The following is a 24,583-nucleotide window of genomic DNA, read 5'->3' as shown; positions in this document are numbered from 1 at the left end:
CGGACATGTTAAAGCCAGCCTACCTAGAGGCAGCAGATCTGCCCACAACTAGCTTCGACGCCGCTCACCCACCTCTCTCGCGGCCAAAAGGACCACAATCAGCCAGAGCACTGACATCACCGCTGCCTTTATCACCTGCCACCTTTCCTGGCCTGACTGTTTAGCCCACCTAACCTTTTCCTGGACCAACACCCTTTACGAGCAACAAACGAGTAACATTCTGCCCGCTTCCTGAGGACAGTACTGGAGGGGAAGTCTCTGTGGCGTCAGCTACCAACCGAAGCCCAAAACAAGCTTCGCGCTACAAGCAACAGCTCATTCCGCGTAAGGGTCTGGTAGTGACACACTAGGACGCGCCACCGAACACAACGCTGCTATCAGCAGCGTCTACCTTGAGGTAGCGAACGCTGCCTACATCACAACGCTCTCAACCAGCGGTACCGATATATTACCACTCCATCTTGTACTAAATAAAGTTAAGGTTAACACATGCCTTGCTTTGTCATTTCGTGACCTGCTTCGTACCACTATCATCCTCGAGAACCGCGGATTGGTTCAATCCCCAAAGTATTTACAGTCTTGGCTGTAAAGACAGATATACACTTCGATGACTTCTGGGTCACTCGGAGCTCTTGGAGCACTTAAATCGAACAAATCTCACAATCAAGGGCTTTAAATGTTGGTTATTTCTAATTTGTAGTGACCCTTGTGCTTAAGGAAGATTTGTGGTAATTTATAGGCAGCATCTTTTTGTAACATTTGTAAAAACTTTGTCACTACAAAAAAAAACAGAACAATAAAAAAAACCGTAGATGTGAGTCAGAGGTATGACCAGAAAAACATAAGTTAACTAGCCCATTTTGCTACCACGCACTACAGTAGAGCTGGTATAGATGTTATACAGAAGCTGTGAAGCAGGCTTGGGTTAACCATACATGTACCTAATAGGGGGGGAATGTAGGAGTAGGGAAGTTGGGATGGAGACTATGGAGATAGTAGATGTAGTTTTTTCTAGTTTTTAACTCTTTCTAATTGTGCCAGCCTATGTAGCTTGCGAGTCCTGGTAGTACTGAACTTTCCTTTGAAGAGAGTACCGTCTGGTCTGCCAACACTGCTTAGCAGGTGATCTAGGGCATTTAGTAGCTACTGTTTTAACCAGTAGGAAAAAAAACTCAATCGCTAATGAGTAGGAAACCCGGGTCATTATTTAAATTAATGCTTTATTGATAAGATGAACTAGAATAGCCAGTTAACACCCTAGGTAACATAGTGATTAACGCTTATGTTATCAATTATAGATTTTTCAATTAGTAAAGTATTTATTCAACACCCTGGGTTCCCTAGTAGTTGGTGCTTGTACTATTAATTAATCTTTCAATGAAAAATAAAGCGTACAGTAAGCGATACCATTCACCTGGTAATTGACACTACAATTTTTCGTGGTGTTTATTAGTGAATTAGATAGCTATTACTTGACCCACGTTACTTACAGATTGGCAATTATGTTCTAAATTACTGCTAAATTAATTGAGAAAGTATCCGTAAGGTCTCCCTGTTTCGCTACATTTAACTTTTTTATTTTTGTTAGTTAATAAGGACTCCAAGTTACTTTGTGATTGGCACTTACATAACTGATTAATTGGAAAATAATAAAGTGCTCATCAAGCATCCCATATTCTCTAATAATTTGTATTCATCTCATAAATTAAACCTTCATATATTAATGAAGTAGCTACCAAGCACGCTAGATTACTTTGTGATTTACGCTTATATTTCAAATTATTGCTTGAGTAAATAATAAAGTGCCCGTCGAGCGCCCTTGGTTACCTGCTGATTGGTATTGTAAATATTATTTGTTTTACTATTTATTAATAAAGTAGCTACTAGTACCCCGGAATCCCTGGTGATGTGCGCTAATTTTATCCATTAATACTTTATCAACAAATGAAAGGACCAGTGAGCACTTTGGGTTACTTGGTGATGGTCGCTTTCGTTATAAATATTATGCAAAAAATTTGCATTTTTTTTCAAGGTTTTCTAAAGTGAATGTTAATGATTATTTTATATATTTACTAACTTTAAAATATTATTGAAATTAATATATTTAATGTGCGATTCGTACGTTCTTTCGATATGGAGTTATTATCAACATAGGTGATATTTACGAAAGTTGTGAATGCAACACTTTTTTATCTGTAGGATATTAGAAACATGTGTCACTTTTTAAAATTTTTTTGTGCACTTAGGTAATGAAGCAATGGAAACTTAGATCTTTAAATTAGTATATTCAACAGCGTTAAAAAAAAAAAAAAATTAATAGCTGAAACGTCGAAAAAGTTAAAACAAAAACAGGTATTAGAAAGGAGGACAAGGGGAAAAATGTTAGAGGAAGAAAAAATTAATGGAAGTCAGTCGTAAAAAGTGAGAAAATACAAAGATTTTTGAAAGCAACATTGCCGGTCAAGGTGAAAAGAAAACAAGCGGCCAAATCTATAAATAAATTAAACTTTTGCATCTCAGGCTCGGCTGCATAATTATATTTGTATGAATTTTTTAAGATAATTGAATCTATTAATGTAAGCTCTATTGCAAAAGTTTTTGTCATATTCTAAAAATTATTTTTTATATCATAATAATTAAATATTAAGTACAAATATCCAATCCAAAAAAATTAGAGAAAAAAAACTCATAATTTCTCTCGGCAGCACGTAAATTTAAAACACAAGTTGTAGTATAACTGAATTTATTCATACGTCAAAATATTTTCTTTAAAATTTAGAGCATAAAACAATCCAAAAAAAATACATAAAAATAAGAAAATGTTAATTTTTAAGATCTAAAATTTTGAAACGAAAACAAAGTTGCAATCAATTAACTTACTAAGATATGATAAAAATTTTGTATCAAATATAATCGTTCTGTTTAATATTTTACAATGTTCGATGGATTATTAAAACTGTTCTCTAAGGATCCTTCATAACTATCTTTTCATTTAGTAACAATACAAGGACATTTTATTTTTACTGTAATCTACAAATTTTGTTACGAACAAATTCGTGACATAATGTTCACTTCGCACTGTAATTGGCAAAAACATTTTTTTTCATCATTAGTTCATGTCACCATTAGAATCACAATTTGGAATTAAAAGCGTAAGAACACAAAAATTAGTATTTCAATGAGATCTACAACCATTTTCAACCACACAGAAACCTTTCGTAAAGATACAGCAGAATAACACATTTTTGTATGGTCTCCAATTTTTTCAGTAAAAAGATGATTCTGAAAACATAAAGAAAAATACCCAAAAAATGCATTTTTATGAGGTCTACAACTTTATTTATGTGGCTGAATGTGTGACTCTTTGACTATTTTAAATATAGCTTAACAGTTGTTCTTTTAACTGGGAAAACATTTTTTTTCAGCTATAAGAGTATAAAAATATCTTTTTTCAGTCAAAACTTCTATTTTTCTTTAGATCTACATTTTTTCTTACTGGGTATAGGCCTTACGTATCTACCTTAAAAGTTAAATGCAAAAAGCTAATTCTAATTTCTTAAGCTCTTAAAATCTTCAGGTTGGTAAAATTTTTCTCATGTCATAATTTTTTGGATTTTTAACTGTTAGGTTGTGGTATGAAAATGAATCTTTACACTAAATTTAAATTTAAGTAGGTGCAAAGTTTTAAAGATAGTCGATTTACATGACTTTGTAAGTGGCATTTAGCGATTTTGCTCTGAAAAAATTATGAAGTATATCCTTGCTTTCTTTTTTACATTTTGTTATTTCACTTTTCTTAAAATTTAAACATCTCTTTTGAGTCTTCTTTTTTGCTACATTTTCGACACTTTTATAGACCGATTGTGCCTGAAAATAAAGAAAAGACCAGAAATGGGTTACTCACACGAATATTAAAAAAAAGGTTATTCAAAAGAAGTAGAAGGAATTCAGGTAGAGTGGTAGGAAAAAGTGAATGACATTAAATGAGGACAATATTGTAAGGTGAAAAAATGAGAATAATGGTATAAAAGTAGAGAAAATGGACTGATGGCCGTAGTTTTAAAAAAAATTTGTTTATTTTATATGGAAAAAGTTGACAATTATCTTAAACGGAATATTGGATAAGGCTTAACTAACAACAGTGTTTAATATACAAAAAATTTTATCGACACAAAGTGAGGAATAAAAAAGAAGAATACTGTAGGGGGTTTCGTTGTTAGATACATTGTACAAGTTATTGGAAAGTATCACGGCAAATACTTAAATCAAGAAAAATATCCAGGAAAAAAAGATATTAACTAACCACAGAATATCAAAGAAATTCTAAACAAGAAAAAAAGTAAGCCAAGAATGGCCAGTATATTCTTTTTTTTTTTTTTAATACTTAAATTAACGTTATGGACCTCAAAAAAAGGTAGAGTGCTAATCAAGAGTAAAAAAATTAAAAAGGTTAAACTAGAAAACTACGAAGTTAATACTAACAACATGTACTAAAAAAAAAAAAACAATATATGTTATGATCCTGACATTATGGTAAAAAAAATAAAGCAATTTTGAATGAGGAAAGGATAAAAGTCACAATATGTCGAAAGGAAAAAAAAAAACACATTTTTCAAAAAATCAGCAGATTCAAGTAGTGTATGACCTAAGGTAATTGTATGCTATAACCTCAGATGCCAAGAATATCGTAAAAATTTTGTAAAGTGTTTGACTTTTGGCCTAAAGTATTATAAATTATTATTTAAATACATTGAAAAATGCGCAAATTTCTGAGAACATTCAGAAAAATTTTTTTGTACCTCTCTCATCTACATACATTAAACAAGTTGTACATAATTACAATATAGTACTGGTACATAAAAGTTTTAAACAATTTACTGAACGAACGAATGTATATATTATTTTCACTTAACTTTTTAGAACGAAGTTTCAGAAAGCATTATTTTCATTAAAATAGTGAAGAACTTGTTCTGCATTGGATAAACTTCTTTTACGAAACAAAAAAAAGTTCTGCTTGGTAAGTAAAAAATTTTGGTTAAGTGTTACCACTATGAGTTAATTATAGTTGTTTATTTTTAACATAACTTGAACATATATATATATATAAGTAAAATAATTACTTATGTGTATTCATAATTATACGTCAATACACATTTACATCAATAAGGTATATGAACAATACTTAAAGTAACTTATTACTATATTTACAGTAGAAATTGGAAACGACATGTATTTAAAATTTAACGATTACCATATAATTTTTATATTCTGTTTTTATATTATAGATTTTTTGTTTGCAGATCTGGTGTCATTAATTTGTACAGCTTCATCTAGTTTAGAAGAGTCTGAAACACTATCTAAAGCACATTTATTAGCATAAGAAATTTTCTCGCTTTTTTGTTCATTATTTTCCATTTTTTGACAGAAATGCTGAGCTTCTTTATGGTTTTGGAGAACTGAGTGACAGTGTAATTTATTACCAGAGGTGGAATAATAACTTTGATCAAGAATAATTTCTGACTGTGAGTCATAATAATTGTCGGAAGCATCATGACTATTAAAATTTGAGTTTACTTCTTCATTTAAATAAAGTTCTGAAGCTGAACTCATATTTTCAGAATTATCTTCATAATATTGAAGTGTTTTTTCCTCTAAGTCATTTTTTAATTCTCTTGTAGGGTTGGTCACCTTGCTAATGCTCTCAAAGTAGCTTTTTGTCATCTCTATATGATTATAAAAATTAGCAGTTTTAATTTTATTTTTAGAATCACTACTTACATTACTGTGAGAACCCAGCTGAGTTTCTCTGAAATTTGGTGTGGATATACCATCTTGGTAGGACGTTGACACACTTGGCTCAGTTATTAATTGGTTTTCATAACAAGATTCTGCAACCTCATCACCACAACTAGCAATAGAATCCGGATTTATAGAATATGGAGAAGTTGGTATTTCCAATACTCCATTATTATGAATACTAGAATGTTCACAATTCGTCGATGTTGATATGATATTTGATGATGTGATATTGAGCTCTTCGCATGGAGGGATTTCATATGATGAGGTACTAATCGCACTATCTTGATCTTGGTCTCTTTCTTGGTTTTCAGGAGTTTCCGGGATGTACGATGAACAGGCAGTTTCATCTTCATTTAGGATAAAATTTCCTACAGATGTATTAATTTCATCAGTTACAGTATTATTTGATCGAAAGCCTGAATTTTTCTCGTGCATAACATCAGACTTATTGTTTATAGTTGGTATAGTTTCTGCTTTTTCATATTCACACTGAGACAAAAGGATAGAATTATTATAATCATGGGTAACTTCTGATTCATTAGCAGCATTATTTAGTGAATTAATTAAACTTCTTATTTTACTGTTAGTATGGTATTCTAAAGACATGTCGTTTTGTTTATTATTCTGAAAGGATGTAGCCAGATGTTTTTCTTTGCCACCCATTTCTTCACACTGATGTACGATCTTTTCGCCTAAATTATGTATTGAATTTGAATTTTCTATGTATGTATCTAGGTTTTTGTAAACATCATTATTTGAAGGATGCAATTTCGTAATGTTTTTTTCTTTTGTCGTTGTGTAAGATGCCACATTATTACTCAATTCTAAACTATCTTGTGATGTTTTACACGTTTCTAAATTTAATATTTTACTGTCTATAATTTGATCATTTGATGCCTCAGTTTCACGACCAAGATCAACGTGATTGCTGCATACTTTAGCTTTAATCTCAGGTGTCATAATAACTCTTTGGCTTATATCAATCGATGGGTGATGTACTGAAGAAGTTGAAAAAGATAACCTCTCATTTTTCTGAAAAAATAAAAATTGTACAGTAGACACGTAAAAAGTTTAGACCAATTTTAAAAATAAATTACGAACCGTTATTAAAATAAATTATAACTTCCGTACTAAAATATGTTCAAAAATATATGGGCCATAATTATAATAAAGTATGTGGCTAGTAGATAAGTTAATGTTTTAATAAATAAAGGTTGACAAAAATCTCTTATTTTTTTAAGGTCAAACGTTCATAAGCATTTTTAAGAAGAGTACATTCTTTGCTACGTAGCATTTCGAAGTTTATAAATGATTTTGGAGGCATAATCTCAGTCATAAGCATCGTTTGTATATTTCTTCAGGAATATTTATTAATATAATAACTAGAAAAATATAATTGTAATAACAACAAATAATTAGACCAGTAATCACTGTTTAAATCTCAATTGATCAATGACAAAGTTTCGGTTGATTAAAGTGGACCTTTTTTCCGTCAAATAATCATTCATAAGCAACGTTAATGAATAACGATGGTTTAATGAATAAATAAATAAAAAAATACAATTTTAAATCTAATACATGCATATGCTAACTGTAAAGACTAAAGTTTGTATGAATGTCATTCTTTTACACTGTTCGATGAGTCAACTATACCTTAGGATAAAAATGTTTTGAACTTAATGAAATTACTATGAATTATTTGGTATAAAAATTCAAGAGGTTCTATTGTATCACTATTAAAATTAATTTTACACCACCCTTTAATCTATAGTGATGTTATTAAAAACTTACACAAGTTTTGAAAAGGTATGTTTACATACGATTAAAAGTTACGATTGCTAAATTAAAATAACTAATGTAAAAAAAAAATTTTCTTACAGAATATTGACAATGAATTTTTTAATTAAACAATTATAAGCAAAAAAGTAAGTTTTCACAGTATTTACATCTCACATTCTTAGAGTACTTTTAAGTAAATGCACATACACAGCACTATTAAGAAAAATTAAACATTAAGTTTTATACTCAGCAGGCTCACTTAGTGAGATTAAAGTTATGTTAAAAGTAATAAAGCTAGATAAAAAGAGTTTTATTTAATTTTTAATCGTTAGCCAAACTTATCAGTGTTCTAGATAAATATTGTGCTTGATTATATATTAATACGTCGGATGAGGTGCAAGATTAAATAACTACTTTTTGAGTCACTGTTCGATAGAATATAGAAACAAAAGTATTTATATTGACTAAAAACTCTGTACATTTTATAAATTTAAAATACAAATAAATTTTAGTCATTTTCTAAACTAAAAAAAATATGAAGATGACTAAAAAAAAAAATTATTTACTAAAAATCGTAAAAATCCTTAAAAATAAGATCCAGTATCATGAAAATTCCTTTAGCAACAAGGTCATACATCGAGAAGTTCTGAAAAATCTTGAGTAACATTTTCCAGTTATATCCTAACCTAAAAAACTGTCGAAATCAGGTAAAAAATCGTTGTTTTTTCGATTCAAATCGTGAATTTCCTGAACCAATCAATACAGTACTATAAAAATTACTGTAGCTTGCAGCTTTTGTATTAAGTAAAGTAAATAGAGTATTATTAATATTTTGTAGCCATTACTTAACCTAAAAATTTGTCATAATCACGTAAAAAATAGTTGTTTTTTTTTTAAATCGTGAATCTTCCCAACAACTGAATATTTTATCACAAATCTTACTGTAAGTTGTAGGTGTTATGAGAAAAAATATAGAAATAGTATTAGAAACATTATTAGGACGTTTTCTAACCTATAAAACTGTCAAAATCAGGTGAAAAATCGTTGTTTTTTCGATTCAAATCGTTAATCTCCTGAATTATTTAATACAGTACTATGAAACTTAATGTAGCGTGCAGCTTTTGTATAGTAAAATATTATAAAAGGAAATTGTTCAGCCTTTTTCTAACCCTTAAACCTACCTAGAATCTCGTAAAAAATCAAAACTTTGGAAATTAAGATCGTATGTCTCCCGAACAAATAAATATAATACAATCAAAATTCCTGTAGCTTATAGCTTTTGCATTAAAATATGAAAAAGCAATAAAAACATTTTTTACCCGTGATCTAACGAACAAAACTCTTGGGACTGAGTGTAATATTTTTACTTTTCTTGATAAAATTGTGAATTTCCCAAAAAAATTAAGATAAAAGGATTCCATTAGATTTATCTAGTAGCTTTTAAATCAAGAAGTACAGTGGAATCTGGAAGAACTCTTCTGATAATGTTATAAAAAATCGGTGTTATATGTTGTTTATTTAAGAGTGAAAACAACATATTCTTAATATTTTTGAAGCTCGAATGATCACTTGGTAAAATAGCATATTATTGATGTATTTGCTTATTACGAAACGTTAGTATTTTAAGGGTAAACATTTGTTTTTCATTTTAAATATAAGAGCTGTAACTTTCATAATATTGTATTATTTTGGGAAATTATATATTTCATTAAAAAAATAACTATTTTTTCTAAAATTCTAAAAAAATTTCAGGTTAAGTAATGGCTACAAAATATTACTAATACTCTATTTACTTTACTTAATACAAAAGCGGCAAGCTACAGTAATTTTTATAGTACTGTATTGATTGGTTCAGGAGATTCACGATTTGAATCGAAAAAACAACGATTTTTTACCTGATTTCGACAGTTTTTTAGGTTAGGATATAACTGGAAAATGTTACTCAAGATTCTCCAGAACTCCTCGATGTATGACCTTGTAGCAAAAAGAATTTTCATGATACTGGATCTTATTTTTAAGGATTTTTACGATTTATAGTAAATAATTTTTTTTTAGTCATTTTCATATTTGTTTTAGGTTAAAAAATGACTTGTCGGTGTTGACTATTTTTTTTCTGTATTGCCAATTCAATAACCTACAAGCTTTAAAAAGTTGTATCATCCTACCTTACTCCGTTCTGGAGATATACGATTTTGAGGAAAAAAAAAACCCCGATTTTTACCACTGTGCACCGCTTTGCACTCTTGGGTCACACTTAGCGCCCTTATAATAACTTTGGGCTCACGAGCAGAAAAGTTTTTTGCGATCTTCGGGCCCAAAGCACCAACATACAGCAACCGCGCCCTTCGCGCGCTCATGTTTGTACTTTGTGCCCTAATGACGTAGTGCATCAAATCTGAGAGTTGTCAGCAAATAAGAATTATCATAAAAAAGAACCAAGTACAGGCGAAGTGTCGATCAAAGTATTACTACGATCGCAGCCTGAATACTAAATATTTCTTGGAGGGAGAAATGGTGTACGTGCTTAAAGAGTCATAAAAGAATAAATACAATTTATAATACCAGGTCCCGTACAAAATATATTGATTATTTAAAGGAAAATGTAAAGCTACAAAGATGGGACGGAGCAAGAATATCCTATGTAGACAAAATCAAAAAAGCGTGCATAGTAAAAGCTCTACCGAAACGTTGGGACCTTGACAAAAATCAGGAAAGTAAATCTGAATATTGATATATATATATAGGTGTGTGAACAAAAGTAAGTCTCAGCTTCCCCCTCTCCCCCTCAGCTCTTTCTCGGCTCCCCCGCAATTTATATAGTTAGTTGCTTGTTTTCACGTAATTTTTATTTCAATTATTTCCAAATAAGCTGCCCCCGCCCCTTCCATTCCCCTCAGCTCCCCCTTGCTCTCCCTCTACCACCTCCCCAAAAAATACATATATTTATAGAGTATTTTACCCTCTGGAATGTTAAAAAATATATGTAATTAAGTATCTAAGTCACACCTCGTACTGGAAAATATGTGCAATTTAGTACCCAAGTTGCACCTCGTTTCTATGGTTTTTCAAGTCGCTGATCATAGGTCCCCCTCTGTCTATTATCTCCCGCTTACTTACTATATGTCTCTTACATTACGTAATTTATTTAACGTATTTTAACTATTACATTTGGATAATCTCTTTCTGATCCATGTCTACTTTTTCCAAAGATAAAATTCTTGATTTACTGAGGACTTTATTTACAAAAACACAGAATTTAGTGAAAGGTATAATAAATGGACAAACACAATTAAGATTTTAAAACAATAATTTATTCTGGTAATTTAATGTTAGGACATTTCATGATTCGTTGTAACCCATCTGTTTTTTGAAAATGCTTCTCTCATTTTTCACATATTTTTTTTTCATGGTTTTTATAAATAAATATAAGTCTGTTTAAATGTGACGATATTTTGAACATTTGCTCACATTCTGTACAACAAAATAATTTCTCGTCACTGCGTTCTTTTTTATGCCTTACTAAATTTTGTCCTTTCGTAAAAACAATTCCAAAAATTTCTCAAAAATATTTTATTTCTATGTGTTTTAATTTATGAATTCTTAATTTTCAGGTGTTAGAAATTCTATGTTGCAGAAGTTGCAGGGGTATAAATCATCATTGCTGAAAAATATACTTATTATAAAAAATTATACATATTATAAACTTAAGTGTTAATATTTTTCTTACCTTAATTCCATCTGTAATTGAGGTTTATATAAGTTAAAGTGTTTTCTAACTTTTTCTAAGGAGGTCAACAAAAATATTATTCAAAAATTTTCAGTTGATATATGTGGTAAACAAATAAGTTTCGAGGACTCAGACTCTTTAAAACTTCATACTGTTAATGTATATGCTGTATAATCAAAATCATGTATATGCAGAATAACACGGCAATGCAGAGCCGTTAAATGCAAAGTTCGTCAGAATAGCTAAAAAAATTTTGTTTGTATAAGGATCGAGAATGGTGTGGCACCTCTGTTAGTGGCAGAACTTGAAAGCCTAAAGGAAAGTGAGTGCCATCCAACCTACGTCGTTTTCAGATATCTTCGAATACTAAAGAAAGTATTAGTTTTAAAATGAAAAAATACGTTTAAGCGTTAGAATTGCAGCAAATTTTAATTACTGGCTTTTCCCAGCTTTCACACGTTTGACACCGTGGTTGCCCATAAATGTGCAAGTGTTTCATCTCCATTGGGTTAAAAATTGGCGCGCGGAGCGCTAATGCTTATGCTCGTGTTCCATTCTGTTTGGTTTCTACGATGAGTTTTGTTGGTATATAAAAACCGCTACAAGCAGTGAATTACTTAAATAGGGAGGCGCTGCACACCTTTTAATTGTTGCTTAATTATGCTAATGTAAACTTACTCTCAGCCAGCATTTACAATTACACGAGTGACGTTATTTTTGCCTGCTTATGCATATCAGTAGAACCCAGATACAATCAGTAAACAGCAACATCAGCACTATTAACTAAAAAACATACTGCTTGTCTCATTTTAGAATATAGAATTTAAAATTACAAGTAAGACTTAAGAAAAAAGTTGATTTCTTCTTACTTATTTATTATTATTAATGAATTATTAATTATGTCACTTTTTTCGGCTGCGTAAAATAAAAAATTAAAACATATTCTAGAAATATTATATTTATAACACAATCTGTAAGTAGAGAGTTGGCACAGGAAGACATTAGATTATTTACATTATATAGTGATTTTGAAGGGTCATTCTACACATCCCTCCTCCAAACTCCTTGGCTCACCCTTAGTCCCCCTCTAAATAAGGTACAATTCTAACGTAGTTTTTATTAAGTGAAATTATTGGGGAGCCCCCCTTTATCACTACTCATCCCCCCTCTCAATTTTGATGAGCCCCTCCTCCACCACCTCTCAGCCCTCTTCTAAATGAGGTAGAATTCTATCGGTTTAAATTATATTTTTATTAGGTTAAATTTTTTATTAGCCCCCCCCCCCCTCCATCGCCCTCATAATTTTATAACCCAATTACCAGGTAACCCAATAAGCCTCCCTTACAATTTAACAGAACTCCCTTTAGCCTTCAATCAGCAGCATTTCTAAATGAAGTAAAATTATATCAGTAATCATGTCATTTTAAGATTCTTTTCTTTTGTCATCACTACTCCCAGCTTTCCTTGTACTTTTTAAGAAAACGTCTCAGCCTTCTCACAATTTCTAAACAGTCAGTTTTGACTACTCCTTAGATTCACGTTACTATTTCTTATTCAGATGTAAAAACTATTTTAGCTGTATAATTCGTTACCACATTTTCATACTGTCAGTTTTTACCTATTTTTATTGGATTGAATTTTTGTTTAGTCCCTTTCCGCCTCCTCTAATAACTTTACAACACAATAACCAGATAATCTAACACAATTTTTAAGAACTCTCTCCAGTCACCCTTTAGCTGCATCTCTAATTAAGGAAAATTTATATCGGTTTTCATGTCATTTCTAGTTTTATGACTATTTACACCTTTTGTCTCAGCTCTCCTTATAGTTTTGAGAAATCCCCTTATTTCTAGCCCAGTAGAACATTTCCACACCACCGTTGAGGTAGTGCTATGGTGCGCTGATTTTTTTGTCTTAAATGCTCTAAAAACTTATTTATTGAATTATTGAATATGTATAAGAACATAACATTATATTCTTATATTTAATAAAAATCAACGAATAAACTTGAAGAGTATTCAAACCGTGGACCATGCTTGTAGCCCTTTTTACCACGAAAAGATAAAAATCATATTTATTGAAATATGTCAAATAATGCGCATCGTCATAAAACAATATTCAAATGATAATGTCATTGATTTAATGCATTTATTTATTATTTAAAAGATCTGTGCAATAATATCTTGGATGATTTCATACTTTTGCTTATGTATTTGGAAACAAATTTTTTTTTTGATCAACTTTAAATTAGTTAACGTCAAAAATTTCTTTCCAAACAACATTTTCTATTTCTAAATTATTATTACGTTCTATTTTAACATAAATTACATATTCATTTTTATATCTTGATAATGCGATGTATTGACCATGCAAAAAGGGTAGTTTTTCCAAATAGAATTGAATATTATTAAACCTTTGACCTTGGAATTTATTGATAGTCATTGAAAACGCTAATACTAAAGAAAATTGTTTTTTATATGAAAAAAAGGTAATAATGATGAATTTCCTGTATTAAAAATCCTTTTTTATTTTTTCTCAGTTATGACTTTAGCTTCAATGCTGTATTTGAATAATTTCGTAATTTATAATCTGGTACCGTTACATAAAACATTAACTAGACTTAAATCGAACATCAACATAACAATTGCTCCAATTTCTAAATGAAGCTCATGTGGTTGTAAGCCGTCATGAATATTGATTAGAAATTTAATTAAAAAATTTATATTAATATCATCATCACATTTATCAATACTTGTTAGAAGCGTCGTCCATGCTGTTATATGTTTCTATTTTTCTTTTTACATGATTTTGAATTTCATAATTTAAAAATTAAGTACATTTGTTATGAAAAGTCAGTAAACGCTATTTATTAAAGAGTTAATATCTTTACTTAAAATATCGGAACAAACATCAGTTGTGTTCATTGATTTGGTACTTCAAACGATCTAATTTTTTATTCTCCAATATCTGATAATAATTTTGAAAATGTTTTGTCAATTGAATGAATGTAGATTATATTAAGTTTCAGAATACGAAACGACGATTAAAGATGTAATGATTTAATACTTTCTTGTATATTAATGCTTCTATTACTATTTTTTTCAACTGGAAGAATCTGTCTTACATCGCCTTTTAAAACAATTAATTTATTACAAAAATAGATATTTGTATTATATAAATCACATATTGTTCTTTTAACTATTTGCAAGGTTTTTTTGAGATCATAGAAGCCTCGTCCCATGTAATTAAGTCTACTTCTTTCAAATTTCTTTTTTTTGAGGTTCAAATTCCAAGAACGCACTTTCTTTATTGATTCAGTCTAATTGTAAACGATATGTTCTATGACTAGTCAATTCTTTTATAAGTAATATTGTACTATACTATTTCATGCCATGGATAAAAGTTTTTTTTCCACGAGAAATGAAATGATAAATTAACGTTTCACATAGAAATGTTTTTACTAAACCTCCTGGGTCTCAATAAAAATAATTTTATCTATTTGTTCGTATATAATTTTGAAAATCGTGATTGCTGATCAAAAATATTCGTTATGGCTAGAGAGTGTAACCACTTTTTTTCATTTTATTAACTTTTTGAAGTATTATTATCTGTACCTAATATTAAGCCTAATTAGAATCCCACACGGAAAAAAGACTGGCACGGCGAATCGCCACTAAGAAAGAATACAGTGCTTGGATCGCTGCTCATCTAAGCTCTGGCTCGCAGCAAGCCCTGAATAAGAGAGCGGGAGCTGATCTCTGTATACATGTATATACCACATATAATAGTAGTGGCAGACTTAGAAGTCAACTGAGCCAGTCAGCTCTTCTTGTCAGGGCTCTCTGTGAGCTGTGAAGTGGTGAACGGCGCACTCAGGCAATAGGCGTGCCGCGTTCAGTGTGTTTGGGCAGGGCAGTGTTCCTGCAGGGCGCGCTACTGTGCCAGTATTTTTACCGTGTATATTAGGATGTTGAAGTGAAAAAAAAGAACCTACTAGCAATGTAAATAAAATGTAAAGGCAGATTAGATAAAGCACACAATAAAAAAATCGACTTTTCAAATACCCAATAACAGACTCGTATGCGCACATAAAGGCTAATGCGAAGTAGGAGAGAAATAAATTATTTTTTGCATAGAATTCTTTTTTATAAATTTTTAAGAAAATTTTTTGCCTCATTTCTAATTGAAGAAAATAAGCGGGGAGATAAAATTAAAATAATATTTTTAATCATCTTATTAATTATATAGTCTTTCCCGAAAAAAGTCTAGTGGGTTCTTTTTATTATTAAATCATTATATCTTTAATCGTCGTTTCGTATTCTGAAACTTAATATAATCTACATTCATTCAATTGACAAAACATTTTCAAAATTATTATCAGATATTGGAGAATAAAAAATTAGATCGTTTGAAGTACCAAATCAATGAACACAACTGATGTTTGTTCCGATATTTTAAGTAAAGATATTAACTCTTTAATAAATAGCGTTTACTGACTTTTCATAACAAATGTACTTAATTTTTAAATTATGAAATTCAAAATCATGTAAAAAGAAAAATAGAAACATATAACAGCATGGACGACGCTTCTAACAAGTATTGATAAATGTGATGATGATATTAATATAAATTTTTTAATTAAATTTCTAATCAATATTCATGACGGCTTACAACCACATGAGCTTCATTTAGAAATTGGAGCAATTGTTATGTTGATGTTCGATTTAAGTCTAGTTAATGTTTTATGTAACGGTACCAGATTATAAATTACGAAATTATTCAAATACAGCATTGAAGCTAAAGTCATAACTGAGAAAAAATAAAAAAGGATTTTTAATACAGGAAATTCATCATTATTACCTTTTTTTCATATAAAAAACAATTTTCTTTAGTATTAGCGTTTTCAATGACTATCAATAAATTCCAAGGTCAAAGGTTTAATAATATTCAATTCTATTTGGAAAAACTACCCTTTTTGCATGGTCAATACATCGCATTATCAAGATATAAAAATGAATATGTAATTTATGTTAAAATAGAACGTAATAATAATTTAGAAATAGAAAATGTTGTTTGGAAAGAAATTTTTGACGTTAACTAATTTAAAGTTGATCAAAAAAAAAATTTGTTTCCAAATACATAAGCAAAAGTATGAAATCATCCAAGATATTATTGCACAGATCTTTTAAATAATAAATAAATGCATTAAATCAATGACATTATCATTTGAATATTGTTTTATGACGATGCGCATTATTTGACATATTTCAATAAATATGATTTTTATCTTTTCGTGGTAAAAAGGGCTACAAGCATGGTCCACGGTTTGAATACTCTTCAAGTTTATTCGTTGATTTTTATTAAATATAAGAATATAATGTTATGTTCTTATACATATTCAATAATTCAATAAATAAGTTTTTAGAGCATTTAAGACAAAAAAATCAGCGCACCATAGCACTACCTCAACGGTGGTGTGGAAATGTTCTACTGGGCTAGAAATAAGGGGATTTCTCAAAACTATAAGGAGAGCTGAGACAAAAGGTGTAAATAGTCATAAAACTAGAAATGACATGAAAATCGATATAAATTTTCCTTAATTAGAGATGCAGCTAAAGGGTGACTGGAGAGAGTTCTTAAAAATTGTGTTAGATTATCTGGTTATTGTGTTGTAAAGTTATTAGAGGAGGCGGAAAGGGACTAAACAAAAATTCAATCCAATAAAAATAGGTAAAAACTGACAGTATGAAAATGTGGTAACGAATTATACAGCTAAAATAGTTTTTACATCTGAATAAGAAATAGTAACGTGAATCTAAGGAGTAGTCAAAACTGACTGTTTAGAAATTGTGAGAAGGCTGAGACGTTTTCTTAAAAAGTACAAGGAAAGCTGGGAGTAGTGATGACAAAAGAAAAGAATCTTAAAATGACATGATTACTGATATAATTTTACTTCATTTAGAAATGCTGCTGATTGAAGGCTAAAGGGAGTTCTGTTAAATTGTAAGGGAGGCTTATTGGGTTACCTGGTAATTGGGTTATAAAATTATGAGGGCGATGGAGGGGGGGGGGGCTAATAAAAAATTTAACCTAATAAAAATATAATTTAAACCGATAGAATTCTACCTCATTTAGAAGAGGGCTGAGAGGTGGTGGAGGAGGGGCTCATCAAAATTGAGAGGGGGGATGAGTAGTGATAAAGGGGGGCTCCCCAATAATTTCACTTAATAAAAACTACGTTAGAATTGTACCTTATTTAGAGGGGGACTAAGGGTGAGCCAAGGAGTTTGGAGGAGGGATGTGTAGAATGACCCTTCAAAATCACTATATAATGTAAATAATCTAATGTCTTCCTGTGCCAACTCTCTACTTACAGATTGTGTTATAAATATAATATTTCTAGAATATGTTTTAATTTTTTATTTTACGCAGCCGAAAAAAGTGACATAATTAATAATTCATTAATAATAATAAATAAGTAAGAAGAAATCAACTTTTTTCTTAAGTCTTACTTGTAATTTTAAATTCTATATTCTAAAATGAGACAAGCAGTATGTTTTTTAGTTAATAGTGCTGATGTTGCTGTTTACTGATTGTATCTGGGTTCTACTGATATGCATAAGCAGGCAAAAATAACGTCACTCGTGTAATTGTAAATGCTGGCTGAGAGTAAGTTTACATTAGCATAATTAAGCAACAATTAAAAGGTGTGCAGCGCCTCCCTATTTAAGTAATTCACTGCTTGTAGCGGTTTTTATATACCAACAAAACTCATCGTAGAAACCAAACAGAATGGAACACGAGCATAAGCATTAGCGCTCCGCGCGCCAATTTTTAACCCAATGGAGATGAAACACTTGCACATTTATGGGCAACCACGGTGTCAAACGTGTGAAAGCTGGGAAAAGCCAGTAATTAAAATTTGCTGCAATTCTAACGCTTAAACGTATTTTTTCATTTTAAAACTAATACTTTCTTTAGTATTCGAAGATATCTGAAAACGACGTAGGTTGGATGGCACTCACTTTCCTTTAGGCTTTCAAGTTCTGCCACTAACAGAGGTGCCACACCATTCTCGATCCTTATACAAACAAAATTTTTTTAGCTATTCTGACGAACTTTGCATTTAACGGCTCTGCATTGCCGTGTTATTCTGCATATACATGATTTTGATTATACAGCATATACATTAACAGTATGAAGTTTTAAAGAGTCTGAGTCCTCGAAACTTATTTGTTTACCACATATATCAACTGAAAATTTTTGAATAATATTTTTGTTGACCTCCTTAGAAAAAGTTAGAAAACACTTTAACTTATATAAACCTCAATTACAGATGGAATTAAGGTAAGAAAAATATTAACACTTAAGTTTATAATATGTATAATTTTTTATAATAAGTATATTTTTCAGCAATGATGATTTATACCCCTGCAACTTCTGCAACATAGAATTTCTAACACCTGAAAATTAAGAATTCATAAATTAAAACACATAGAAATAAAATATTTTTGAGAAATTTTTGGAATTGTTTTTACGAAAGGACAAAATTTAGTAAGGCATAAAAAAGAACGCAGTGACGAGAAATTATTTTGTTGTACAGAATGTGAGCAAATGTTCAAAATATCGTCACATTTAAACAGACTTATATTTATTTATAAAAACCATGAAAAAAAAATATGTGAAAAATGAGAGAAGCATTTTCAAAAAACAGATGGGTTACAACGAATCATGAAATGTCCTAACATTAAATTACCAGAATAAATTATTGTTTTAAAATCTTAATTGTGTTTGTCCATTTATTATACCTTTCACTAAATTCTGTGTTTTTGTAAATAAAGTCCTCAGTAAATCAAGAATTTTATCTTTGGAAAAAGTAGACATGGATCAGAAAGAGATTATCCAAATGTAATAGTTAAAATACGTTAAATAAATTACGTAATGTAAGAGACATATAGTAAGTAAGCGGGAGATAATAGACAGAGGGGGACCTATGATCAGCGACTTGAAAAACCATAGAAACGAGGTGCAACTTGGGTACTAAATTGCACATATTTTCCAGTACGAGGTGTGACTTAGATACTTAATTACATATATTTTTTAACATTCCAGAGGGTAAAATACTCTATAAATATATGTATTTTTTGGGGAGGTGGTAGAGGGAGAGCAAGGGGGAGCTGAGGGGAATGGAAGGGGCGGGGGCAGCTTATTTGGAAATAATTGAAATAAAAATTACGTGAAAACAAGCAACTAACTATATAAATTGCGGGGGAGCCGAGAAAGAGCTGAGGGGGAGAGGGGGAAGCTGAGACTTACTTTTGTTCACACACCTATATATATATATCAATATTCAGATTTACTTTCCTGATTTTTGTCAAGGTCCCAACGTTTCGGTAGAGCTTTTACTATGCACGCTTTTTTGATTTTGTCTACATAGGATATTCTTGCTCCGTCCCATCTTTGTAGCTTTACATTTTCCTTTAAATAATCAATATATTTTGTACGGGACCTGGTATTATAAATTGTATTTATTCTTTTATGACTCTTTAAGCACGTACACCATTTCTCCCTCCAAGAAATATTTAGTATTCAGGCTGCGATCGTAGTAATACTTTGATCGACACTTCGCCTGTACTTGGTTCTTTTTTATGATAATTCTTATTTGCTGACAACTCTCAGATTTGATGCACTACGTCATTAGGGCACAAAGTACAAACATGAGCGCGCGAAGGGCGCGGTTGCTGTATGTTGGTGCTTTGGGCCCGAAGATCGCAAAAAACTTTTCTGCTCGTGAGCCCAAAGTTATTATAAGGGCGCTAAGTGTGACCCAAGAGTGCAAAGCGGTGCACAGTGGTAAAAATCGGGGTTTTTTTTTTCCTCAAAATCGTATATCTCCAGAACGGAGTAAGGTAGGATGATACAACTTTTTAAAGCTTGTAGGTTATTGAATTGGCAATACAGAAAAAAAATAGTCAACACCGACAAGTCATTTTTTAACCTAAAACAAATATGAAAATGACTAAAAAAAAATTATTTACTATAAATCGTAAAAATCCTTAAAAATAAGATCCAGTATCATGAAAATTCTTTTTGCTACAAGGTCATACATCGAGGAGTTCTGGAGAATCTTGAGTAACATTTTCCAGTTATATCCTAACCTAAAAAACTGTCGAAATCAGGTAAAAAATCGTTGTTTTTTCGATTCAAATCGTGAATCTCCTGAACCAATCAATACAGTACTATAAAAATTACTGTAGCTTGCCGCTTTTGTATTAAGTAAAGTAAATAGAGTATTAGTAATATTTTGTAGCCATTACTTAACCTGAAATTTTTTTAGAATTTTAGAAAAAATAGTTATTTTTTTAATGAAATATATAATTTCCCAAAATAATACAATATTATGAAAGTTACAGCTCTTATATTTAAAATGAAAAACAAATGTTTACCCTTAAAATACTAACGTTTCGTAATAAGCAAATACATCAATAATATGCTATTTTACCAAGTGATCATTCGAGCTTCAAAAATATTAAGAATATGTTGTTTTCACTCTTAAATAAACAACATATAACACCGATTTTTTATAACATTATCAGAAGAGTTCTTCCAGATTCCACTGTACTTCTTGATTTAAAAGCTACTAGATAAATCTAATGGAATCCTTTTATCTTAATTTTTTTGGGAAATTCACAATTTTATCAAGAAAAGTAAAAATATTACACTCAGTCCCAAGAGTTTTGTTCGTTAGATCACGGGTAAAAAATGTTTTTATTGCTTTTTCATATTTTAATGCAAAAGCTATAAGCTACAGGAATTTTGATTGTATTATATTTATTTGTTCGGGAGACATACGATCTTAATTTCCAAAGTTTTGATTTTTTACGAGATTCTAGGTAGGTTTAAGGGTTAGAAAAAGGCTGAACAATTTCCTTTTATAATATTTTACTATACAAAAGCTGCACGCTACATTAAGTTTCATAGTACTGTATTAAATAATTCAGGAGATTAACGATTTGAATCGAAAAAACAACGATTTTTCACCTGATTTTGACAGTTTTATAGGTTAGAAAACGTCCTAATAATGTTTCTAATACTATTTCTATATTTTTTCTCATAACACCTACAACTTACAGTAAGATTTGTGATAAAATATTCAGTTGTTGGGAAGATTCACGATTTAAAAAAAAAACAACTATTTTTTACGTGATTATGACAAATTTTTAGGTTAAGTAATGGCTACAAAATATTAATAATACTCTATTTACTTTACTTAATACAAAAGCTGCAAGCTACAGTAATTTTTATAGTACTGTATTGATTGGTTCAGGAAATTCACGATTTGAATCGAAAAAACAACGATTTTTTACCTGATTTCGACAGTTTTTTAGGTTAGGATATAACTGGAAAATGTTACTCAAGATTTTTCAGAACTTCTCGATGTATGACCTTGTTGCTAAAGGAATTTTCATGATACTGGATCTTATTTTTAAGGATTTTTACGATTTTTAGTAAATAATTTTTTTTTTTAGTCATCTTCATATTTTTTTTAGTTTAGAAAATAACTTGGTGGTGTTGACTATATTTTTACTGTATTGCCAATTTAGTAACCTACAAGCTTAAAAAAGTTTCATCTTTCTACCTTACTTTGTTCTGGAGATATACGATTTTGAGAAAAAAAAACCCGATTTTCACCACTGTGCGACAGTTGCACTTTGGGCCCATGGTAAGAAAATAAATATTATGGTGGCCTAGAGTACGCTATAAACTTATCTGTGATCGTTCTTACAATTTTTTCGGCTGATGCTCTTTTTATGAATGCGAGGATGATGGATTTCGTCAGCCAGTCTTGCACGGATAGTATGCGTGTGTACTGATTCGCTGAGGATTTACTCATAGATCCGTATAAGTGTGTAGAAATATTTTCGAACGGTCCACTCAAAGTGCTTTGTTTCAATTCAGACAAGATTTGTTGCATCCCAAAATGACTTGTTTTACATCTAGGCGCACGTTCCCCTAGTAGTAGTCCTTTGCAATCCTTATATGTCTTATTTATTTCTCTATGTCCGCCTTTTGCCGTCTCTTGGTATTTACTAACGATTTTAAATCTTTGATCTGCTGGTGTGATTACTATGGTGTTTATGGTAAGTACGGCTATTATTCTAACATTTTTAATGGGTCTAAGGCCGCTAACGATCTTAATCGTTTATATCTCATTTTCTACTATTATCTCTTTAAGTACCTTAAACACTTTCTAATGTTCGATTAAAGCGCTGTTTCTTCGAAATGCTCCTTTACATTCACGTGCATTACTGTTACTTTTCTTGTTATCGTCAATTCGGTTTCTTATACATTTTTTTTTCATTGTTTATACGTGTTGGATAAATGTATTCTCCCTAGTGTTGCGCATCTATGGCCTCTTTCATAGGTACCAATTCCGTTACTGTTGTAAAGTCTAGATTATCTAGCTACTTAAATTGATGGCCGTTAATCTTGTTTAGTTTTGTAGTAGAGATGGATTTTCCCCTCTCTTGGTGCCCATGCTGAAATGTCGGTTGGTAACCGCGTTCTACACTTTCTATACTTTCCTATCGATGGTGGGTGTGTGACAGTTTTATCCGTGGATCTTTGGTCTTTGTTATCTGTTTTGTGAAGCACGTTGTTCAAATCATTAGTCTGGTTTTTTTCTGTACTTTAATGTAATCAAAGCCATCTTTCTCCTTTATCGCTAGCTGTATGTTTTCCTCCGTTGGTTTTCTAATGGGCTCGTCGGAGCTTGTCTTTTTCTCTCTTGGTTCCTTCTAGCTGCGTCTTGATATTTTTGGGCCGGTTCCCCCGGTCTATTTTCTTATATTATTTCCTGCTTCCTGGTCTTTCTCACTGCTGCTCTTGTAATATTTTAACAGCCCTTTTTCTGGCACACGATTAGACTTCACTCTATTATAGACTGGTATAAAAGAAGTATAGTGTGCGTTTTCACCGATGCTCTAGATGTAAGTGATAAAACTCACTATCCATTATAATGTGTGTAAATATAACTTTCATTAGTCAGTAACAGGTAAACACAAATATTTCTCTTGAATTCATTAGAAAATAGATACAACACGCAACATAGTGGGACAAAATGGCCTTTTTTTAAGCAAAAATTTTGCCCCCAGCAAAATTTGTCTTGGAAAAAGAAAAAAAAAAAAAAAAAAAGTGTCTTGATACTTCTAAGAGTGTATACTTTGATGTGTCACTCTTCCATTTTTGATACAACCTAACCTAGAAAAATGGTGGATCGTAAATATTAAGTAAAATTTTGAATGGAAGTTCAATAGGGTCACAGATTACAAAGCTGGTCTCAAAGTAGAAAAATACTAAATACGCTGTGTCTATTCGCACTCTATATCCACGTATATGCACGTATACGTAATTACGTGGATATACGGTGCGAATCGCCACTACGTACTTAATAATGTCTTATTTAAATTGGCTAGCATAAAAATTAAGAATTAATTCATTCTATTAAAAAAATTACGTATGAAGGTTCGCTAATTACGAATCTAGTGTCAAAATTATAATATTCAAAATGGCTAAAAAATTTTCATTCAATATTTTACTTGAAATTTATGATCTACCATTTTTTGAGGTTAGGTTGTATCAAAAATAGAACAAAGACACATTAAAGTGTATACTCTTAGAAGTATTAAGGCCAATTTATCCCACTGGTACGCCAGTACAAAATGAGTATACTTTTTATTTCGCTCCTATGCTATTCAAGAAATTTTTTACAAACACTTAATAAATGTTTATGAGGTATCTATTTCTCAGCTTTTAGATGCGCAATATCTCAAAACCTCTATTTTCAATTTTTTTCAAGTAGTTTGGACGTATGGAGAATACATTTTTTTTTTTTGAGCAATTAAAAAAACAAAATAAAGTATTTCGCGTTCACCTAAGCTCCATGATTTGTAAAGGCCACGCCACGGTATGATACAGAATACCTGTGCCTATAGGCAGCAAACACATATGCAGTCTGCTGTATTTTGAAAGTATAAAAAAGCTATCTTAAACCACAAGATAGAAGCACAGTGTTTGTAGGTTGAACAAATATAATTTGTTATTGTTTTATACTGAGCTAATGTAGATTTATACCTACATGACCCGCATGTCAAGATACTCTGATATGGTAAAAATATACGTCGCAAAAAGGTAGTACAGGTTATTTTTAACTACTGTACATTTCATACTAAAGATTATTGTTATCGTCTTAAATAACAGCAAACAGAAAGAGTGTGA

The 24,583-nt window shown here is 30.8% G+C and overlaps 1 protein-coding gene across 2 annotated transcripts in view; it reads right to left on the bottom strand.

The window, feature by feature from the left end:
• Window positions 1-5,049: 5,049 nt before the first annotated feature.
• LOC106637707 (uncharacterized) overlaps window positions 5,050-24,583 on the bottom strand; it is a 195,919-nt gene continuing 176,385 nt past the window's right edge. For both annotated transcript variants that reach the window (XM_014350594.3, XM_014350595.3), the window contains exon 6: window positions 5,050-6,831. In XM_014350594.3, coding sequence (XP_014206080.2) covers window positions 5,275-6,831 — 1,557 coding nt within the window. In that variant the 3' untranslated portion in view covers window positions 5,050-5,274. The remainder of the gene's footprint in view (window positions 6,832-24,583) is intronic.

This window comes from Copidosoma floridanum, unplaced genomic scaffold (assembly GCF_036245765.1).
Source record: "Copidosoma floridanum isolate Cflo_tuat_1 unplaced genomic scaffold, Cflo_Japanese_pri ptg000030l, whole genome shotgun sequence".
NCBI classification, from domain to species: domain Eukaryota; kingdom Metazoa; phylum Arthropoda; class Insecta; order Hymenoptera; family Encyrtidae; genus Copidosoma; species Copidosoma floridanum.
The sequence above is the reverse complement of the archived record's forward strand: the minus strand, read 5'-3'. Positions and strand labels throughout refer to the sequence as shown.